This window comes from Marmota flaviventris, chromosome 2 (genome assembly GCF_047511675.1).
Source record: "Marmota flaviventris isolate mMarFla1 chromosome 2, mMarFla1.hap1, whole genome shotgun sequence".
Classification (NCBI taxonomy): Eukaryota; Metazoa; Chordata; class Mammalia; order Rodentia; family Sciuridae; genus Marmota; species Marmota flaviventris.
In genome coordinates, this window is record NC_092499.1 from 82271614 (window position 1) to 82295577 (window position 23964).

At 35.9% G+C, this 23964-nt stretch overlaps 2 protein-coding genes and 1 pseudogene across 2 annotated transcripts; 1 reads left to right on the top strand and 2 right to left on the bottom strand.

Annotated features, from left to right (window-relative positions):
• The first annotated feature begins 334 nt into the window (after nt 1-334).
• On the top strand, nt 335-4497 carry LOC114084762 (transmembrane emp24 domain-containing protein 4 pseudogene; annotated as a pseudogene).
• Nucleotides 4498-9177: 4680 nt separating this feature from the next.
• LOC114084951 (olfactory receptor 4F15) lies at nt 9178-10131 on the bottom strand. The gene has a single exon (XM_027926076.2). It carries the CDS (start codon nt 10114-10116, stop codon nt 9178-9180), a length of 939 nt encoding a protein of 312 aa, XP_027781877.2. The 5' UTR covers nt 10117-10131.
• Nucleotides 10132-20411: 10280 nt separating this feature from the next.
• LOC114084935 (olfactory receptor 4F6) lies at nt 20412-21368 on the bottom strand. The gene has a single exon (XM_027926054.2). It carries the CDS (start codon nt 21348-21350, stop codon nt 20412-20414), a length of 939 nt encoding a protein of 312 aa, XP_027781855.2. The 5' UTR covers nt 21351-21368.
• Nucleotides 21369-23964: the final 2596 nt, after the last annotated feature.

Below are 23964 nucleotides of genomic sequence, written 5' to 3' on the forward strand. Positions count from 1 at the left end.
AATAGTGCTTCCACCAGCTGGGGGACTGAACCCTTCTGACCTAAGGAGGGAATCTGAGTAGCACAACACAGCATACATGAATTCCACCCTGGAGCCATTTGCATCTTTATGCTTCACCTGAGTTCTGGGAAAGGCTCATTCAGGATTTAGATACATCTCGTAACATAAAGGCATATTATAAGAAAAGTTAATGGGATGAGTTACAATACTTGCTGCTAAAGTGAATCTTGAAATCACATCTGGCGCTCATATGCCTCCTATCCTGTACAGGCTAGAGTCCTCAGCTGGCAAAATCTAACCTACTTGGCTCATAAGTTCATTTAGACAGTTACCCATGAGTACGCTAAACCACTGTACACTATGTACTTCCCAAGCCCTGGCTGTTGTAGCGGCCCATTTACCATCACAGTTGGTTAAGGAAGTACTAAAAGTCACCTGTGTAGATCAATTAGTGCCAAACTGTGTTTTCCTTACTCTGATAACAGCCTTACTTCTTCCTAATGAGCAACTGTCCCTGCTAAGATGATGGTTGCTCATTTTGTCTGTTTGTTCTTGGCAGAAGCAGCTTGACTTTGCTGAGCAATTTCCATTAACCACATTTTAATGGGACTCGTGTCTGTGGTACAAAAGCTCCATCTAACTGTGAAAATCAGGACTTCTATACACATAATGTCCAAAGTTTCAAGGATGTGAGGCTTAAGTTCCCAATTATACCTTGTTTTCTGAACCTATATATACAATCTAATGGAGACACAGTATCAAATGATAATTACTGATTTATTATCTATAGAGTAACCTAGAGAATTCATCCTATTCTCAAAATATCATTTCCAAGCAGGTGCTTCAGCTTCGTGTGAAATGAGCCATCTCTGCTCTATTAGACCAGCAGATTCTATTACTGGGAACAGTAGACGTAATGGTCATAAGCTAACTCTCATACCTCCATTTCTTTAATGTTGGTCCTTGGTATAGTATTATGTGTGGTGGCATCCTCTGTCTACATATTACTCTGTAATACTTAGGAAAGTGGTTGCTCAAGCCCATACAGATTTTTGTTGTAATAATCCAACTGGTGCTTGGCAATAAACATCTTTTCTCTTCTCTCCACCAATTTTTCTAATACCACAGAGTATGCCAGATAGTATGGCCTACACAACAAGGCTATTTTCACAGAATCTTGACCCACTGCAAAGAATTTATATATTTTTGCATATCTGTACCCCACTCAAGTATGTCAGCCTTTCATATCCTCTAGTACATAGGTTGGAGTGGTATTCCTGATTATAGAATAGTCTTCCTCCAAAGAAACCTACCTGGCATAGTGCTTCCTATTCAGTGTTGGAAGACAGAAGATGCGATAATTTTCCTTTACTTTGAAAACAATGTCCTGACATGCTCCAAACTAAACTCCTAAAATTTTTAGTGATGTGACAATTTAATAATTCTTCATAGAACTTATTTGCTCCTTTGAGAGCACATATATATTACCAAAGCATCCAATACTGGCCAAATCTTATTTACCGGGTTTTGAAGAATGCTATCTTAAGATAATGGACCATTATAGTGGTTTAAAACACTCAAATGGTCCAGGTCTTTCCAGACTATATTGTTACAAAGGATAAAACTGTAAATGTATATGTAGGTCCATTCCAAGTAAATGCTATTTCTAATTCTCCCTTCCGAAAGAAATGTAAAAGAAAGTTTACTAGATCAGCAGTCACATATCATACATTCAAGACTATGTTAAATGACTCCAGCAAAAATACCACCTTTAGCACAGAAGCTGCAATTAAGATTACTCATGGGTTGCATTTACAATGGTTCATTGTCATTCTCTTGGAACTGTCTAATTTCTATAGGGGGACACACTACTGAATTAAGTACAGATAAGACAGAGATCATCATTCCCATACTTTGCGGGTATCTTTTTACCACCACTGCCATAAAAAATGCAAGAGAAATTTTGAAACACTATCTTAGCCCAGGAATGGAAAATTTTCAGTGCCTTCATCAATATAACAACTATAACTCACAGGGCAAGAAAAGATTGTGGAAGTTGAACCAACTTCCAAGTACATACATTCCAATTATACATTCAGGTAATGGTGTGACCCTCATCACTGGGGTTGTCATTTGGTGAACCCAATATACATTTGATCAAAACTAGGACTCCATGTATTACATAATTCCTATATGCTTCCACTCAAACCAGAGGGCAATGATGAACCCTTAGGAATATAAGTCCAATGTCAACTCTGAGTCCAAAAGTCTTTAAATGATGTGCTATTTCTTTTTTCCTGACATTTGATGATGCAAATAAATGGCCATAGGTACCTTTGGGCAGTAGAATTATGAAGCTGTTGCACAGTATTTTTATCACAGCAGACTTGGTAATACCATGTCTTCCACCCCTTTCCAGAAGAGTAGAGTTAAGGATTATCTATATAGGTTATGCATACTGAATCCACTCAAATATCTTTCTGAGCCTTTACTTTTTCTCTCTACAACCTATTAGGGAAACTCCAGAAATTTTCAACTTCCCTGATAGTAGTGAGTGCATAAAACAAAATACGTAGTTGATTATATATAAATAATAACTATTTGTAAGCTGACCCATAAATTTGGGGCTTTGGTGGTGATGAGGTCACCAGAGGAAGACCCATAAATAGGGATAGCATTCTTTTTTCCTTTATTAGTTCTTTTTTAATTATACATAACATTAGAATTCATTTTGACAAAATTATGATATATAATTTGTATAATTATATAATATAATTTGTTCTAATTCAGTCCCCAGTTCTACCCCTTTCCCTCCCGTTGTTCCCCTCTCTCTACTCTAATTATCTTTCTTCTATTCACTTATAGTTTTTTTTAATTGTGGATATATACATGATGGTGAGATTCACATGATGGTTGTGGTATATTCATGTACATACACAGGAATAATTGGTCAGATTCATTCCACTATTCTTTCATTATCACATCCCTCCTCCCTCCCCTTCAAAGATCAGTGAAATATATGAAGAAAATGCTTTCAAGTAAAAAAAAAAATTCTTCTGACATCTTAATTACCAAAGAATCACTGAAGTGCAGGAATTATGATAGCAGATCCTAAATTCAAACTGCCAGACTTTGAGTCTAACCTAATAGACCTTGAGGGTAGTTAGTATCTCTGCACCCCAGACTCTTTCTCTGTATTGTGGATAATGAAAGAATGTGCTACAAAAAATTCAAAGTAAATCACTTACAAAAATGTCTGGATCATGAGAAGTACTATGTGAGTCATATCGGTTGTTCCTTCCCCTAGCTTACAAACTACAAGAAACAATCATAATGCCATCAAACGTAAAAAGAAAACTTCAATCAATAGGGTTCTTTCCAATCTTTAGTAACCAAGTTACTGCACAATTTTTAGACAAAGAGAACTTTCACACTATTTTACTAATATTCCATTTTCTGTTTTCTGAAATATTTGAAATTTACCTGTCTGAGAAAGAAGCATAATGATTTTAATGTGAATTAATTAAGCAGCGTACACAATTCACCAATCACGTTTCTCACAAAAAGGAAGTATCATCAAGCTACCTGCATGTATGGAAATGTTACAACGAATTCCAATAATATGTACAAATAATACGTGTTAATTTTAAAAGATAATTTAAAAATTACTAAGAAAAGTATAAATAGGAAGTTGGTAGGCTGACCTTTCCAGATGTTACACTTACCGTAAGTCCACTGTCCTCAAGAGTAAAGTTCGGCTGTCCCGCTGTGCGACACTCCAAGCAGTGAGCAAGCGCAGAGCAGCCCGAACCTTGCGCGTGAGCCCGGGGACCAGGTGTGAAGGCTTGTGTCTAAGCTAGGGGGTTGCCAGCCTTACTGGTAGTGGTGTTCAAGTGCTCTACTTCCCCATCCATGAGACAGAGAAGTGTTGCTTCATCCAGGAAATCCTCAATGAGACCATGGACATCAGCAGTTATAGAACCCAGTTGCAGTGCAAGCAAAAGTTCTTCCTTCTGCTGACCTGGCATACAGGTGGAGGTGAGGGACCCTGAAGGCAAGGTGGTACTGTCCTGGCATTGGGGCTCCTATACCCGCTCCATGTTCACCTACCACACCCCCAGTGAACATCAGATCTGTCTGCCCTCCAACTCCACCAGAATGGCCCTCTTCTCTGGTGGCAAAAAGCATGTGTCCCTGGACGTCCTGATTGGACAGCATACCAACACCTATCCTGAGTTTGCAGCTAAGGATAAACTGACAGTAATGTGACTCCATGGCTGCCAGTTTCTTGATCAAGTGGAACAGATCCAGAAGGAGGATTACCAGAAGTATCCTGAAGAGGGCTTCCATCTAACCAGTGAGAGCACCAACCAGAGGGTCCCGTGGTCCTCCATCACTCAGAATGTCATCCTTATCCTCATTGGTATTTGGCAGATGAGTTACCTCAAAAGCTTCTCTGAGGTGAAAGACCTCTACAAAGAAAACTACAGAAGCTAAAGAAAGAAATCAAAGAATGAAAGAATTATCAAGGCTTGCTGTCGGAGAAAATGCCAGTTTATTGAGGCAGCTCTGCATGTTTATAGAGCTGGGGATGATCTGACAGTTATGACAGTTTAATGGTTGAACGGTTTTACAGTTGGCATGGGATGCTTTCTGATTGGTGGGTAAGGATCATGTGAGCCAGCAGGGCTAGTCTGATTGGTGGGTAAGGATCATGTGAGCCAGCAGGGCTCACCATTGGATGGCAGAATCATGTGAGCCAGCAGGGCTCACCATTGGATGGCTCTTTTTGGGGGATGGGGAAGTTAGTCTTTGGAGCCGGGATGACTCCCAACAAAGAAGACCTTAGAAGATGGAAAGATCTCCCTTTTTCTTGGCTAGGCAAAATTAATATTGTCAAAATGACCATACTACCAAAAGCACTATACAGATTTAATGCAATTCCAATCAAAATCCCAATGACATTCCTTATAGAAATAGAAAAAGCAGTCATGAAATTCATCTGAAAAAAATAAGAGACCCAGAATAGCCAAAACAATCCTTAGCAAGAAGAGTGAAGCAGGTAGCATTACTATACCAGACCTTAAACTATACTACAGAGTGATAGTAACAAAAACAGCATTGTATTGGCACCAAAATAGACTTATAGACGAATGGTACAGAATAAGGACACAGAGACAAACCCACATAAATACAGTTATCTCATATTGGACAAAGACTCCAAAAACATACATTGGAGAAAAGATAGCCTCTTCAACAAATAGTGCTGGGAAAACTGGAAATCTATATGCAGCAAAATGAAACTAAGCCCCTATCTCTCACCATGCACAAAACTCAACTCAAAGTGGATCAAGAACCTGGAAATTAAGCCAGAGACCCTGTGCCTAATAGAAGAAAAAGTAGGCCCAAATCTCCATCATATTGGATTAGGCCTCGACGTCCTTAATAGATCAGTGGAATATGTGAAGAAAATGCTAAGACTCTTATAGCACAAGAAATAAAATCAAGAATCAATAAATGGGATGGATTCAAACTAAAAAAAAAATCTCAGCAGAAAAACAATCAGTGAGGTGAAGAGAGCAAATTTTTACCACACATACATCAGATATAGCACTAATCTCTAAGATACATAAAGAACTCAAAAATCTTAACACCAAAAAAACAAATAACCCAATCAATTAATGGGCTAAGGAAATGAACAGACACTTCTCAGAAGATAACATATAATCAGTTAACAAATATATGAAAAAATGTTCAACCTCTCTAGCAATTAGAGAAATGCAAACCAAAACTACTCTAAAATTTCATCTCACTCTAGTCAGAATGGCAACTATTAAGAATCCAAACAACAATAATTTTGGTGAGGATGTAGGGAAAAGGCACACTCATACATTGCTAGTAAGACTGCAAATGGGTGCAACCAATATGGAAAACAGTATGGAGAATCCTTGGAAAACTTGAAATGGAACCACCATTTGACCCAGCTATCCCACTCCTCGGTCCATACCCAAAGGACTTAAAAACAGCATACTACAGGAACACAGCCACATCAATGTTTACAGCAGCACAATTCACAATAGCTAAACTGTGGAACCAACCTAGATGCCCTTCAATACATGAATGGATAAAGAAATTGTGGTATATATACACAATGGGATTTACTCAGCTTTAAAAAAGAATAAAATTATGGCATTTGCAGGTAAATGGATGGAATTGTAGAATATCATGCTAAGTGAAGTAAGCCAATCTCTAAAAACCAAAGGCCGAATGTTTTCTCTGATATGTGGATGCTGATCCATAATGGGAATGGTGGGGAGGCAGCATGGGAGGAATGGAGGAACTTTAGACAAGGCAAAGGAAGGGAGGGCAAAGGAGGAGGCATGGGCGTAGGAAAGTTGGCGGAATGAGATGGACATAATTACCATAAGTACATGTATGAAGATACAATTGGTATGACTCTATTTTGTGTACAACCAGAGTCATGAAAAATTGTGCTCTATATGTGTACTATAAATTGAAATGCATTCTGCTGTCATGTATAACAAATTAGAATAAGTAAATAATTTTTTTAAAAAAAAGCTTCTCTGAGGCCAAGAAGTTAATGTAGTGCTCTCTCCATATGACCCTTTTCACTTGAATACTTTTGTACTTTCCCTAACCAATCCATGAACTATCCAAACCACTTGGATTTTTGAGGATAAGAGAAACGAAAAAGAATGATTTCTCCACTCTATGGCAACAAATCATTCAGTACAGTAACTTGCTTAAACCTGGTTCTCAAGGACACAGGACATTGCTCCAAGAGTTCAAATTCTATTTTAGGGCTTATGAGGAGTTGAAACTAATCCAACACTCAGTCTTGTTTGTTTTGCCTCCTGGATTTCCCTGTCCTCTCACAAAATGAGCAAATGACCTTCGGTTTTGTCTTCATCTAATTATCTAGTATGATACTGGCATACCCCACAGAGAAGACCCTGCCTCAGTGCTCCCTGGTCAGTTCTGGGTTCACTCAATGGCTTTGGAAATGTAAATAAGGGGGAGGTCTTGGTCCCAGAGAATTGAAATATTTTTCTACATATTAGAATGATTTTTTATAAATTATTTATTTTCTTTCATAGTTGAAGTATTATTGCCAAAAATCCAGTTTCTAGGCATTCTGTTTATTCACACATTTTTAATAATTGCCATGGACGCTCTCAAGATTTCAGCAGTCTGTAAGCCAGAAAGCAGCTACTATCAAGGCCAAAAAAGAGGCTTAGCAGAATTCTCTTGGGGAATTCTCATAGGGCCTCAGAGTCAGAGATAAGATAGTGGCAGAACCAGTATGGACAATGCACTCTTACCCTCCCTCTTCCCCTCACTTTTAAGGGTTAAATTTGGTTCTTTGTTCAGATTTTTTTCAATGAAATAAAACATCTTATAGTAACTGTGTTTGAGACGAAATAAGAGTTTATGGGCACAGGAAGGTAAAAAGGGAAAGAGGAAAGATTCTTGTTCTGCCTGGGTGGGTGATCTGGAATGGACTTTTGTACGGACTTGTGCTAGGGCTTAGCTTGGATGGGCCTCTTTCCAGGGGTCTATAGGTGGACAGAGTGGTTGCTTAACCATTTTCAGAAGCCAACCAAGAAAAGAATATGTCGGCAAGGACATGTGAGGAAGTTAAGTACTTGATTTCTTAGCCCCTGAATCCTAAATGTGAATAGCTAATGCCCTTCTCCTATACTAAAACTTTATGATTAATTGCCCATTCTTGACATTTTTGTTTCATAATTTTATTATATATTTATTTGGAATATTATTTATTAAATTATTTTATCTGACCTGCAAAAAAAAAGAGTACGGTTTGGACAAAACAATAGACAAATAGAACAGCTGATAAAATAGTTCCAGAAATAGGTCCCAAAATATATAATAATTTAATGTATTAAAATACATTGCTTCAATTCAAAGGAAAGAAATGGAACAGAGAAAAAGTAAATGCAAGCCTTTCCTTACCATATATAAATTCAAAATAGATTAAATATTGATAATTTATAGGGATAAGGAAGCACCATTAACTTTGTTACTCAGGGGGCATTCATGCCCATATAGTAAATTTTAATCTAGCATCCCCATAAACACAACTATAGACAAAAGGATACTACTTAGTAGTGAGGGTTAAACTTTTTGTAATTAAACAATGGCTTAAAATTCAGCTTTGGTAAGTCTTGAACAAAGAAATGTAGTGGTAGAAATTAGGGAAAGATTTAGGAATGATAAAGAAATTCTAATGACAACTTAGAGGAAGGAATAAAAAAAGAGGTATATAAAGCTCTATTACTCAAAATTAAGCCTACAAAAACTGTTTAAGAGTAGGGCTGGGGTTGTGGCTTGGTGGTAGAGTTCTTGTCTATCATACATGAAGCATTGGGTTCAATCCCCAGCACCACTTTAAGAGTGAACTGTGAGCATAAATTCAAACACAAAATTGATTTTAAAGTGAAAGGGCACTGATTGATTACCTAATAAGCAGACTCAATTTCTAGTGCTTAGTTCTCCCTGATGATTTCTAATGATGTGCTCTTGGACAAATCACATCCGTTTCTCTTCTTTTTTTTTTTTAGCATATATAACTTGAAGAGATCAGAAAAAATATTGTCAGTAATTCATTCCAATTTTAAATTCTAATAGTCTACATATACAAATAATAATTTCCGAAACTGTGAGACAGAGGAGCCTGATAAAGAAGAAAAAGATGTACACACTGGGGCAGTAAAAAGCAAAAAAAAAAAAAAAAAAAACATTAGGAATAAAAGAATTGAAATCAAAATAGGTAATAAGCAGATTAAAGATCATAGAACATAGTTTGTCTATCAATAGACTAATCTATCCAATATAGGAAAAAGATAAAATATTATTTATTATCTGCTCAATTACGTGACACCTTCCTAGAGTATAGACTTTCAACATGGTAGATTACAAAAGACATATGATTTTATTTTTAACACTTTAATGTACAGAGTGTCAAACAATAACATCACTTCTAATTTAATGGTAAAATAGATACTTAGTAGTTAGTAAATTTCTGTTCATATAACATGGCATAAATCTTCAATGTTTCTCTGAAATTGCATAGTGTCTTTTCTGCAACTACCATGAGGGAGAATCTATAGTTCCACGCCTTCATAGGCAATCCATTTATGAAATCTTTCTATAATGCATAAGACGGCTCCATAGTTTCCTCATTGCCACTTTCATGTCTTTATTCCTGAATGTATAGATAACTGGATTTAGAAAAGGAGTAATAAATGCATCAAAAATAGCAAGATATTTATCCAGGTGTGATGTGGGAGAAGGCCATGTGTAGAAAAACATGAGTGGTCCAAAGAACAAGACAACCACAGTGACATGAGCTGACAGAGTAGAGAGGGCCTTGGATAGACCACCAGGAGAGTGTTTCCAAACAGTGAACAGAATGAAAATATAGGAAATGACTAGCACAACAAAGGAGCCCACAGAAATGAGTCCGCTGTTGACAGTGACCATGAACTCAAGTTCTTGAGTGTTTTTGCAAGCAAGTCTGAGGAGCCGGGGAAGGTCACAGTAAAAGCTGTCAAATATATTAGGGCCACAGAAAGGTAAATCTACCACAAAAACTAATTGGACTGATGAGTGGATAACTCCAATGATCCAGGAAGTTACTAAAAAGTATATACACATTTTTGGACTCATGATGGTCAGGTAGTGCAGAGGCTTGCATATGGCCACGTATCTATCAAAGGCCATAGCTATGAGCAGCACCATCTCAGTAGCCCCAACAGCATGACTAAAGAAGATCTGGGTAATACATCCCCAAAATGAGATGGTTTTGTGCTTCTTGAAAATATCACAAATCATCTTAGGAGCTGTGATTGAGCAAAACACCATATCAATGACTGAGAGGTTAGCCAGGAAGAAATACATGGGGGAGTGCAGGTGAGCATCCAAGGTTACAGTGAACACAATGACAAGGTTTCCCATTATGCTTGAAAAGTAGAACAACAAGGAGAAAACAAGAAGGAAAAACTGAATATCCCATGAATTAGTGAGTCCCAGGAACACAAACTCTGATACTACAGAATGATTCCTTCCATCCATTGCCTCAGAGAACAGCATCAGTTTTCATGTGCCCTAAGGGAAGAAAGAAATGCACAAGTATTAGTACTCAAGAAAGCAAGCCTCTAACCATGGAAATAATTCTCCTGTTAACAACTCACACAGCAAAATAACTTCATCACATTTACACTGGTATCTACTTAGAGGGATAGCTAGCTCCTAAATAGCATTATGATTTTCAAAACTGCTACTACTAAGTTAGTTCCATCTCTAGACCTATTTCCCTTCTGCTTTTGTTTAGCATTACATGGATACTTTCTATTTCCTCCTGCCCAGTCTGTTCTTCTACCTGGATGACATCTAAGGTCATCTTCAAATACTTTAGACTTTGACTTCTTATGAATGGACAGATTTCAACCAGTCATATGAACCATGTCACAATTACTCATACACAGCATAGAGTTTTTAAAGTCTCTGTTCTACTGTATATATTGCTCAAATGAACTACAAGTGTTTCTCTTCTTTCTTCAACTTTCAGATTTTCTCTCATTCTATTCTCACAGAATCCAATTTTCAAAGTTCTTTTTTCCCAGCTAAAACTCCCTCATTTGTGAGATCTTCCCAATCTGCCTAAATCTCTATATGCTATCTGTACTACTAGCATTTATTTTGCTTTGCCTCTCATGATTATATAAACATCCATCTCTCCAGTTAAAATATAGCTTCTTGGGTACAGGAATCTGTCTGGTCCACATGTGCAGCTCCCACTACCACCACAATCACCAACAGTGACTAACAGTCACATAAGTGCTTCACACCAGTTGAATGAAGAAATAAATCAGTGGGACTCAACCAACAATAAAAATTTAAAAAAATAAAAATAAAATAAAATCAGTGGGACTGAAGAATGTCACTGGAGTTAAGAGAGTATATCTTGATTTAGTGAGGTTCATATTAATAGTCTGCAAATAAAGATTCATATTAATAGTATGTAAATAAAAAGTCTATACTCAAATAACTTGAAATCAGCATACTATAGTGATGCAATGTTTATAGCAGCTCAAATCACAATAACTAAACTGTGAAAGCAACCTAGATGCCCTTCAATACATGAATGGATAAAGAAACTGTGGTATATATACACAATGGAATATTATTCAGCTTTAAAAGAGAATAAAATTATGGCATTTGCAGGTAAACGGATGGAGTTGGAGAATATTATGCTAAGCGAAGTAAGCTAATCCCAAAAAGCCAAAGGCCGAATGTTCTCCCATTAACAAAAATCCTTGATTTTGTGTAATTCGCCTTCACCATAGAAAATGCAATTCTGGTATTACATACAGATCTTCCTTCTCCAGAAAGGGTAAAAACACTTGAAGAAATTCTGTAATTCATCAACACCCAGGAAGCCCCAAACACTCTGCCTGCCACTAAGTTAATTTTCACCTTCAGAAAGTCTCTTCTTGTTTATTCTGACTTCTTTTATCTGAATTCTTGTACTGATAGCTTCTATTACACTATTTAATTTTTCAATGATTTTGTCTAATAAATATGCCTTGGTTTTATCTTCCCACATATATTTATAAAACACTATGTGTGGGTTTCATGTATCATAATCCTTTGTACTGAATGAATGAAAAGCAACTCAAAAACAATGCTGGGAATATTTCTTGGCTTATTCACTTATTAATTCAACAAATATTTATACAGTATTTACAAAAGTGCTTGCCAATGTGTTGAAATTTGAGATAATAGGAAGATGAAAAAACTAGATATCAATTTTGTGGAATAAATGAATGGAATAAGAAATTTAATATATAAAAATAAGAATAAAAAATAAAACCCTAAGGTTGTCGTAGCAATTTATTTTCTTATTGGCTCATTATAATTAAACATAATAGTAGGGTTGACTGTGACATATTCATATATGCACACAACATGATGTGAAAAATCTCATTCCCTAGTATCTTCTCTTTCCCTCCCCTCTTCGTTTCACCTGATCCCCTTGCTGTACTCTACTGGTCTCCCTTCTATTATTACTTTTTAATTTGTGCATTTAATTATATATAAACAGAATAGATGCAGTGTATTCATACATGGACATAGCATAATTGGCTAGACTTCTTCAAAACAATTTTAAGTAAGAACAGTATAAACCATCTTATTATTTGTATCCAAACCCCTATCATGAACTATAAACTAATCAAAACATCTCTAAGAATGAGCCAAAGCAAAAGAATTTCTCTTGATCACTAAGGGAAAAAATATGCTTCTAACCAAAATGTTATTAAGTCTCCCCTGACGTAGGAACAATGAGAATATACTAGAAAGTAGGATTATAAGTAATTGTTCCTCCAAATTGAAATTCTGACAGCAACAAAAGGCAGATAAGAATAAGAAAAGAAATGATGGTGCACTTGCCTGTTAATGAATTTATAAGGAAAAGAGAAAAACCAAAAGAGGATTTATTAGATCATTCAGAGGGAGAAAACATGATTCTATGTAAAGTCTACACAAAGACAGAGCCTGAGCAGAGAGCAAGGTGGACACTTTTAGAAAATTAAATTCATTTTTAAAATCAGAAAGAAAAAATAAATAAAACCAGAAATAAATGAATGAAAAACTGAAGAAAATAAATACAAAGAGAAATTGAATAATTGAAAGCCACAAGAGACCTGGATAGTCAATTAGATGGAAATTTATGATAGAGAGGAAGCAGTGGCAGAATAGGCATTTATTTAAATGTTTAATCCTTTTTCATTGGTACATTATGATTATAAATAATAGTTGGATTCATTAAGACATATTTTACATGCTAAATGTGAAATCTTAAAAGCCCAGTGCCCCAAAATATTTTCTATTAGCATCCAGAACTGTCTTCTTTTAGCTTATCATATTGCATGTCCTGGACTCACTCACACTGCTAAGGTAAGGGTTAAGCTATGACAGACAGATAAATAAGTTACCAGATGGCTTTCCTTAACTGAGATTTTACCCACGCAAGATGTAAGAGTTCTGATAATAAAGACATGTGATGCCTTTTAAATCTGAGTCATTACTTATGGAGGATTAGCTTGGATGGGTTGCTGCAAGTGACAGATTATGAACAGAAGCACTGTTATTCATTTCACAGGAATGACAACTAGAACTAAGAATAGGACTAATGGGACTGAAAGCAAAATTTAACCCACTCTATAAGCTCTTAAGAACAAAGGGAAAATAATACAAATAGAAAAATATCACCATACCTGGAAACCTACTCAGCTCTTGTCTTGAGTCTTCAGATTTCGTGAGTACTAAGTATCCATCTCTGGGCATCAGTCTCTGAATGGCTTCCAGAGGGAGATGCTGGGCACTTGATAACTTTAAGGCATCCTGCACCCTCATGGAAAAGAGCGCATCCCCTCCTAAGATCATTGCCAGCAGGGGATAGATATTCTGCTCTGAGATTTCTAGTTCTGTCTTCATTTGAATAGAATTAGGCTATATTTTAGATTTGCTTCATGATAACTTTACATTTTAAATTTTCAGGGGGGAAAAGAGCTGTTCATTATCTCTAATTAATAAAATCATTAAGCTAAAAGAAAACTAAAAATATATTCTGAATCAGTTCCTTTCTTATATTTTTCCATCCAGGACATGTCAGTTCTTCCCCAGTTAACCAGGTTTTAAAATTCATTTTATTTCCTGGGTGTCCTGCTTTTTATTAACTTAATAATCAAAAGACTCTCCTTTGCAAAAAGAAAATCTTTCATCCTTTTGATGAAGCCAATGTCCAACCTAATTCACCCCCTGTGGGCACAAAGAAGTTGCCAGCAACTCTCTCAGATATTTATCTGAGTTTAATACCCTTAAACTTGATAAAATCAAATAAAGGTCACTCCTCTGTACCCTCCAGTTTTAATCCCCTTAGATTTTCTTCATAGGATCCATCTTTTATCCCTTTGTCCCTTTTGCCTATTCACCCCATTTCACCACCAAACCTCTCGTTGAATTGACCTAGAAAAAATTATAATAAATGTTTTAAAAACACAAACAAGAACCAAAAGATTGACTCCTGGCTGTTAAACATTGCACATCTAGTTTCCCACTTTTTTCTCCATTTTTTCATCACCTAATTCTAACTGACACCACATTATTTCACTTTAAGGTAAGTTAGGTCCCTAAATGTTTTTCTTCCAAGCAAGTTTTCAGGCATTCTTTTTCCTTCTTGATTCCATAAAAATGGAGTTTTATTTTTTTAAGTATATTTGTCGCTAGTATCTAATGAACTTCCTCTTCTTTATGTCTTAGCTCTCCTCTAAAGAAAGTAAAGCAGACAACAAACTTGTTAGGAAGATGATAAGCATATTTGTCCTTATTTTCTTTTTTTTTTAATTTTTATTGTTGGTTGTTCAAAACATTACATAGTTCTTGACATATCATATTTCACACTTTGATTCAAGTGGGTTATGAACTCCCATTTTTACCCCGTATACAGATTGCAGAATCACATCAGTTACACATCCACTGATTTACATATTGCCATACTAGTGTCTGTTGTATTTTCAATGCTAACAAATTTTCCTAAAGGTTCCCTGGTATGGTTAACAACTTAACCTTCATCTTCATCCAATCCCGAACCAAGCCATGGTACAAACTCCAGATCTGTCACCAACCATCAGCTGCACCTGTGGATCTCCAAGTCATTCCCAATTCTAGTTTAAAATTAAGGTTACTTCTCTATATCCACAATAGTTCATATTTATTTTTCTGCTGTGATCCTCATCTTGCCCCCACCACCACCACCTGCTTCTGCGTGTCCTCAACTTAGTGATGTGTGCAAAGAGTAAGATGTTACCTGAGTCTTCCTCACCACTGAAGTTAAAATAATTTAATGTCTTCCTGTTCTGAGCATGCCATGCTTCCTTCAAAGCTATTCACAGACTGTTATCTCAATTACTTTGAAGTGTATCAAATGTTTCTATAAATGAAAAAATGCTAATTACTGCACTGGGGAGGCCAGTGACCAAACAAAACTATAATGACCTGGTACTGCAAAGCTAAAGTCAATTAGCCAAGGAAATTGTCTCCAAAAATGCATTCATCATGTCCAAAACAACAAGGGAAAATGCTGATAATGGGTCACAGGAGGGCAAGGTAACACTGGAATCGTTAAGAAAATCAATCTCTACCACTTTGTTTGCCAGTTTAAGTCCTCTCAAGTTGAATTAAAATATCTCCAGGTAATCTGATTATACTCATTTCCCAAGAGCTTTATAGACATCATATTAAATATCCTTATAAATGTCAATTTTCTCTATGCATAAATAAATTTAAAAAGTGAAATAATAAATTACCAAAAAAAAGTTATTTTAAAACTGTCTTGTGACTTTTATTGAATTTCAAACTTTACACATTGTCATAAGCATTTTGAAATTCAGGCTTTATTTAACTCATGTTCACTTCCAAAGAAACTTATGCAGTTTCCTTCAGTCAAGTGAACCAACATAATTAATGAATTTAACAAAGGGATCCAGTTGTCAAAATAATTCATTGTCCCTTGACTATGCTTGTCATTTGGAAGGAGAAATAATATAAATAAGTGTTTACTTCAAAATATTAAAAGAAAGTAATAAGATTTGTTCTTTTTTATTTTTTGACAGACAATAATATTTCATCCTTATAGGGTACAATGTAATGTCTTCACATGTCTATGTGGTGTAAGGATCAACTCAAGGTATTTAAGTTATCCATAATCTTAAACATTTATCATTGCCTTGTGTTCAGAGGATTAAGATAATCATATTTTTCTACTCATGGTACATTATATGCATTGGTTTATAAAGAGTTCTGTCTCTCTTTTTTTACTTATTTGTTACCTTTTTAATTATTATTTTATTCTAATTTGTTATATATGAGAGCAGAATGCGTTACAATTCATATTATACATAGAGCGCATTTTTAATATCTCTAAAGTTTCCCTGGTATGGTTAACAACTTCATCTTCATCCTATCCTGAACCAAGCCATGGTACAAACTGCCACTCCAGATCTGCCACCAACCATCATAAATTAGAGTCACACCATTCGTGTCTTCATACATGTACTTATGGTTATGATATCCATCTCATTCCATCATTCTACCCCCACCCCCCTTCCCTAACCCTCCCTCCCCTTTGCTCTATCTTGAGTTCATCTAATCCTCCCATGCTCCCACCCCAACCCCATTATGAATCAGCATCCTTATATCAGATAAAACATTCAGCATTTAGGTTTTTTGGGTTATTTGTTACCTTTAATCTCCATTCCCCATTACTAATTCCTTTCTCTCAAAGACAACCACTCTGGTCTTTAAAAAGTATACCCTATTGTTGTGTGTGTTACTGTGAGACATGTATTGATTTTTGTGGATGTATGTATAAAATAATCTCATTCATCTCATTTGAATTGTTTTTTCCCTCTTAGCCCATGTTGCTATGTGTACACCTTACTGAATAGCACTCCAAGGTGAGTATGCACCACCTTCTACATGCCTGATTACCCAGATTACCTCCAAGTTTTTCAGAGCCACTACAATATGATTTTGGAAGAACTGGATGATCTTCTCCAACTTAAACCCATACATCCTAATAATGTTATTATTCAGCCGGAACACACCAGGAAAATAATACTTGTTAAAATTCTTAAACACTTACATACTGGTTAGAATAGTCACTTTCATGAGTCTCTTGGAGTTTCACCTATCCCCAAGTTCTTTTCCCAGAAGTCTTTATGAATTAACTAATAAAAGTTAGTGCCTAAAAAAAAAGGACTTCTCAGACTGCTCCAACTCTGGCCAGCATCTGTTCTGAGAGGTCCTAGTCTATACATGCAGTTGTCTCCTCTTTCGAATATCACACTTGCTCTATAATAAAAGCTGCAATGACATCTTCATGAATGTCTCTCTGAAGATCAGCAATGACTATTATTGCGTCTTTCCGAGCATTATGAGGCAATGATTCTTTGAACCAGTGATCATTATTTTATTAATCACTCTTTTATCACATAGAAAAAATAATATAAATAAGGCAAATTACTGATCTACTTAGTGATCAAGTTCCAGCCTTAGAAATAATATAATGTAGGAAAAAAAAAAAAACATTTTCTTCCCCCATTGTCCTTGATCCCAATGTGAAGGTATAGAGAGCAGTTGTTAATTCATCCATGTGGGCATGCTAGCAGTTATAGGTCAAAGATTTGTGACACAGTATGCAAATGCCCACTCAAATAGAATTAGGCTAGAGGGTCTGGGTAAAATATAGGGTAGCCAGGAGCTGACCAAGGTGATTACACAGCCAAAGATACTTCAGTAAGAATTTCTGGGGGAAACTAACTGTCAAGAGATTATCAAATATCAATTCTAAAAGGCATAAAACTAGGAAACTCAAAGAGAAAGAGGCCAAGAGTTCTGTCTGGATAGGAGCAAAAAGTAACTGAGTCAAAGATGAAGCAAGAGAAGAGGATCCGGAGCAATCCTGTATCCAGAGTGCCTTTACAGTCTGACCAATGTGAATATTATGTTTCCCAAAATCATGTAATAAGAAGCTCTCTTCACCTCTTGGGTGTTCCTTACAAAAACTCAGTACCCAAGTCTAAAACTTCAGACAAATTCAAAATAAGGGACAGTCTACAAAGTACCCAACTAATATTCTTCAAAGCTATCACAGCCATGAGAAACAAAATAAGACAAAGAAACTATCAAAATCAGAGGATACTAAGAATACATGATAACTAAATATAATGTAGTATCCAGGATTGAATTTTGGAACAGAAAACAGACATTAAAAGAAAACTAGTAAAATCTGAGGAGAGTCCAGACTTCAGTTAACAGTAATGTATCAGTGTTGCTTTCTCAGTTTGGGAGAAAAGTAAAATGATAACATTAGGGGAAACCAAAATTGAGTGAAGGGCATTATGGGAACCCTCTCTACCAACTTTACACTATTTTTGTAAATCTAAACTTATTCCAAAATAAGACCATTAGAGGAGAGAAAGGGCAGTAAGGAGAGGGAAGAGGAGAGGAAAAGAAGAGACTCTGGGGACTGAAATTAAATTCCATACACATATGATGATGTCAAAATGAACCCAACTATTATGTATAATTATTTGTTCAACTATAATGCACTAATAAAAGCATTAAAAGATCTTATTTTTAAATAGAATAAGAAATGTAAAAATAGAACTGAAAATATCAGCAAAAATCAAATGAAAAATCATGCTTGAGCATTTATGGAAATTCTGCTACTTGACATTTAATGTACAAAATGAATAATATATGGTGTATGTCAGTGAAAAATTAACAGTCCAGTTGGGACACCATACTTACAAACCAAGGCAACATGCTCTCAAATGATAAAAGACAGCAAAAGACCAGGAGATCATCAACCTATATTCTAAATTTGGACCTTTTATATATTACTTTTTTTTTTGGTACCAGGTATTGAATCCAGGGGCTTTCAAAAACCTAGCCATATCCCCAGCCTGTTTCATTCTTTTATTTTGAAACAGCATCTCACTAAGTTGCTTAGGGTCTCGCTAAGTTGCTGAGGCTGGCTTTGAATTCATGATCCTCCTACCTCAGCCTCTGGAGCTACTGAGATTACAAGCATGTGCCACTGGGCCTGGCTCATACATTACTTTTAAGATCTTGAGCTAATTACTTAATTTTCCAGTAGCTGAACTTCCTAAAATGTGAACTCTCTAAGATGATGTACAATTTACATTACAAAAGCTTTATGATCCACAGTAAGTTTAATGCTTTTCTAAGTAACTGCATGTCTGTATGTAATCTTTCAGATCTATGGTACTTATTTTCTTTCTGATTCAAAAGAGCTGGGACTCTGCCAACTTTCTTTCTGTCATCCCCTCCTTTTTTAAGCCATACCCTTAGAGGGGGATAAAGTGCTACTGCAAGGCTGGAAGCAGAAGAATGGGTTTGCTTCTTCCAGTTGACTTCCAGTAGACATCCTCTCTGCCCCTGAGATTCACCCAACCACAAACCTCACCTCGCAGCCTTGGTTACTTTTTAAAGCAGTAGCAGGGTAGTTGCAGTATAAGAGGAACACAACCCACCCACACACTTCTCAAGAATACCAGCACCAGCCAGAGGCACCTCTCCCTCAGGGCTGTGTCCTGTCCCATAGGCCCTCCTTCAAACAGAGACACCAGCAGACAGCATCCACTCCTCAAGGATTTAATAGTTTGGGGGCTTGAGTTTTAATAATTCTAAGGCAAAATTTGCTTCCTACAAATGCTACATCTATGACTTTAGAGTTCATTCTTTTTCAAGTAACTACTTCACTGTCAGAAACAAAATTACATCTAATTTTGTTTAAAGCTGTAATTTGGTTTTATTTGTGATTCTAAAATCAAGTGAAACCTCATTCTATACAGTACAATAGATGTCTAATGAGCTGAGCAGAGGAAGTTGATTTTAATACCACAAAAGACTAGAAGAAATCAGAATCAAAGACAAAAAGTAGAGTTACTTCCCTTAAAGGATTAAAACAGGAGATTTCCTTGTTCCACTGATTCAGGTTGTTTGGAATCTCCTGGGTTGGTTTTGGTTTGTTTTGGTCTGGTTTGGTTGGAAAATGGGCCCATTTCAAAGTTAGGATTAATTGCATAACACTGAGCAGAGTGAGTCCATTCTGGTTTGGTCTGGCCTGCTAGGGCCTAGTGTAGGCTCCTAGTGCAAAATAATGGTTTCCAACAAAAATTGTATAGTACAATTTTATATTTAGTTAACAACTCTTTTTTATAAATTAATTTCATTTATTTTTTACACAAATGGAGCATTTAGTTAATAACTTTTTACATCAAAATTTCTCTTTTCAAAAAAAAATTGGTATGGCTTCTGCCTTCTTACTGGACTTTGAAAAAAATCATATTCACAAATAAATAGCTCACAAGTAAAGAGATGAAAACAAATCAGCTAAATAGTAAGACAAATCAGAGTCAGTAAAAATTAATATTATATTTATAGTAAGATCATCTACTTAAAATGGAAAAAATAGATAATAGATAATAAACTACATACTGACTTTAAAAATGGATCCTTTAACATTTAAGTTACTCTGCTTACCCTTATATATAGATAAGCCCACTAGTGAGATGAAGTAGCCACAACCTTTCATCTTCAATTCTGTTTATAAGGCAGTTAACAGACTTATATCACAATTAAATATGGGCAGAAAGCAAAAAACAGAGCACAACTTAGTAGATGGTGGCATTCTGGCTAAATTTAACATAGCTTACATAACATGTGTTCATCTGAAATTCAAATTTACTTTGCTGTTTCATATACCATCTATATACTTAAGAAATTTCATTATAATTTACAAACTGAGTGCAGAGTCTTCTCATTGCCACCTTCATATCTTTATTTCTAAAAGTGTAGATGAATGGGTTTAGAAAAGGAGTGATAACTGCATCAAAGATGGCAAGGAATTTATCCAGATGTGACGTGGGAAATGGCCACATGTAGAAAAAGATTAATGGCCCAAAGAACAAAACCACCACAGTGACATGAGCTGACAGAGTGGAGAGGGCCTTAGATAAACCACCCAAAGACTTTTTTTGGACAGTCATCAAAATAAAGACATAAGAGATGATCAGAATTAAAAAGGAGGCCACAGAAATAAATCCACTGTTGGCAGTTACCATGAATCCCAGTGTATGGATCTCTATGCAAGCAAGTTTTATAAATCGAGGAAGGTCACAAAAAAAGCTATCTAATTCATTTGGCCCACAGAAAGGCAAGTCTATAACAAAGGCCAACTGAGTCACTGAATGAATAAAGCCAATAATCCAGGAAGCAACTAGAAACAAAATGCACCTCTGTGGGCTCATGATGGTCAGGTAGTGGAGAGGTTTACATATGGCCACATATCTGTCAAAGGCCATGGCTATGAGCAGTACCATCTCTGTGCCCCCAACTGCATGGATAAAAAAGATCTGAACTACACAGCCTCCAAAGGAAATGGTTTTGTGCTTTCTGAAAATGTCATAGATCATCTTGGGAGCTGTGGAGGAGCAAAATATCAAATCAATGATGGAAAGGTTGGCTAGCAGGAAGTACATGGGGGACTGTAAATGAGGGTCAGAGGTCACAGTCAGCACAATGAGAAGGTTTCCCATCAGACTTGCTACATAGAACACACAGGAAAAGAAGAAGAGGAAGATCTGGGTTGCCCATGAATTGGAGAGTCCAAGGAACACAAACTCAGACACCACAGAGTGGTTGGCTTCATCCATTGCCTCTGTCAGCAGTGATGTCACTCATGTTCCCTGAAAGAAAGTAAAGGAACACTCTTAGGATAAATGGCACTGATCTTGGCAAAATCATGGGCAATTCAAAAGTTGTCAGAAAACCAAACAACAGTTAATTTATTCTTCTGGAGACAATTTTAATCATAAAGCAATTCATATTCCTCTGTTATATATTGCCAAAAATATATTGCACAGAATAATTTATTTCACTTTTTTATGACCTCTATTGTGTTTTTAAGTATTAGTTTATAGTCATACTTCATATAAAAATACAAACTAAAAAACTTTTTATACATTAACTGTAGAATTAAGTGACAGTGGGTTTCATAACTCGGATATTCCTCAATATATTAATACCATATGTATAACCATATTCCCAATTTCTTTCATAATCTTTCTATGCATTTTTAAAGGCATAAATTTCCCTTATTTGTAAGACATAAATTTCCCTTATTTTTAAAGTGGACAAAGTGAGTTATTTTAGAAGAGAGCATTAAATACAAGAGCAGAGTTTGGCAGATCATGGCACTCACCGTGAGTGCTAGAGAAACTGGTGTAATTATAGGTACTGTGGAGGAGATTCTGACTAAGGGTTGGGGGAGAAAAAAATGTGAGCAATCAAGTAAAAGAGGTAACCAGAATGACAGCAATGAGTCATAAATCCCAAGGAGAACAAGTAAGAGTGAATACAGAAATGTTAGAAGTGTTAGAAATGTTCTTATCTACTTGTATTTAAAGATGTTTAACCTCATGAAATGAATGCATGCTAAGATAGCAAGATACTTGGGATTTTTTATTATCAGTTTGTCAGATATTTACACATTTAACAAAATTCAGGGTATTGGGGAAGGAGACAAGCAGTCTCATACCGAGTGATGGAAAAACACACTTATAAATATTTGTCAATTTGGAAACACCCTCTGAACTTTCACATGCTCCGGATACTTTGACTCGGCTGTTCTACTTGCAAAAGGGGGAAATTTTTCTGAACATATGTTTGTGTACATGGACAAAGTGGCCAAAGAAATAACATTTTTTTGTTATTTTTGCTAAAGCATTTTTTTTAATTTAATATTTATTTTTTAGTTGTAGTTGTACACAATACCTTTATTTTATCTATTTTTACCTGGTGCTGAGGATCGGACCCAGGGCCTTGCACGTCCTAAGCAAGCGCTCTACCACTGGGCCATAATCCCAGCCCTTAAAGTATTGTTTTTAAGAGCAAAAGCTTGACAATGCAATATATAGACCAGGAGACTAGAAAAATAACTTTCCATGGAGTACCATGCAGCCATTCATAACACAGAGGTAGACTTAATGTACTTAGGGAAGACAGGAGAGAGATCAGTAATTTCCAGCACTACAATTTGCCATGTGGTTTTAAAAATAAAATAAATAGGTAGAAAACATCTAGGTTAATACCCAAAAGCCTGTTACTGATAATTGTCTCTAAATTTAAAAAGTGATGAAGGAGAAGAGAACTTTTACTTTTCACTTTGTGCCTATCTTAAATTTTGCAGTCAGCATATACCAATTTCATTTTTACAGCAAGGTAAATTAGTATGTGGATTTTGAAATTACACCATTTGTATCTTCAGAATGACCAAAGATATAATCATAATCTATCTGTGTGACTCCACTTCTCCTTTTACCTCACACTCTAAGCTAAACTACTTCTTCGCTAGATGTGCATCTGAATGGTATTTTCTTTTCCCTCATGCACACCCTAGGCTGTGCTTCACTCCCCCATCCGCTGGGCCTGCAGTGCCCTCGCCCTCATGACACTTCTCTAATTCTTCCCATTCTCTCCAACACACTGCCCAGTAAAATTCCTTCTTCCATGAAGTCTTCTTTGATAATTTTACTTTCGTATGCACTAAATGGAGATGAATTTTTCATATATTTCGGTAACCAAACCAAAAACACTAATAATAGTAGTACTGTTCTTAGTGTTCCAAAAAGGGACCCCTTTGAATTCCCTGTTATTGTAGGAAATGTTTCTCCAATATGCCTTTAAAAAGTTTTTTTCAGACTTTCTCATAACAGTATAAATGACAATCATATTCATAAAGAGCAGTTCAGCTTAGAGTTAGATTCTTTTTATAGTGGTTATCATTAGAAACCTCCCCCATTGAAACAATTGATCCAAGCAAATGATTGAATTCTAAATTGCTCCACTAGAAAATGGCAGTTATTCTATCAATGTGCTCAATTCAAGCTCAATTCTAAACCCTGTTTAATTTTTACACAAAATCTTGTTTTTATCTCTAAAATTTTCATGTATATTACATTATAAAGATTTTTAAGGGCTGTAGCTGAGGCTCAGCGGTTGAGCACTCACCTCGCAAGAGTGAGACTCTGTATTCGATCCTCAGCACCACATAAAAAATAAATAAATAAGTGAAATAAAGGTATTGTGTCCAACTGCAACTAAAAAAATAAATTTAAAAAAAAGATTTTTAATTAGATGTATTACTAGTGGTGGTAAAAATTTGGAAAGCAGACTTGTATACTAGGTAGTTCTGCTTTCTAGCCAGTTTTCCATGTTCTGTCTATTTTGAAATCTTGGGGCCTCTAACTTTCCTATGTGCATAAATGA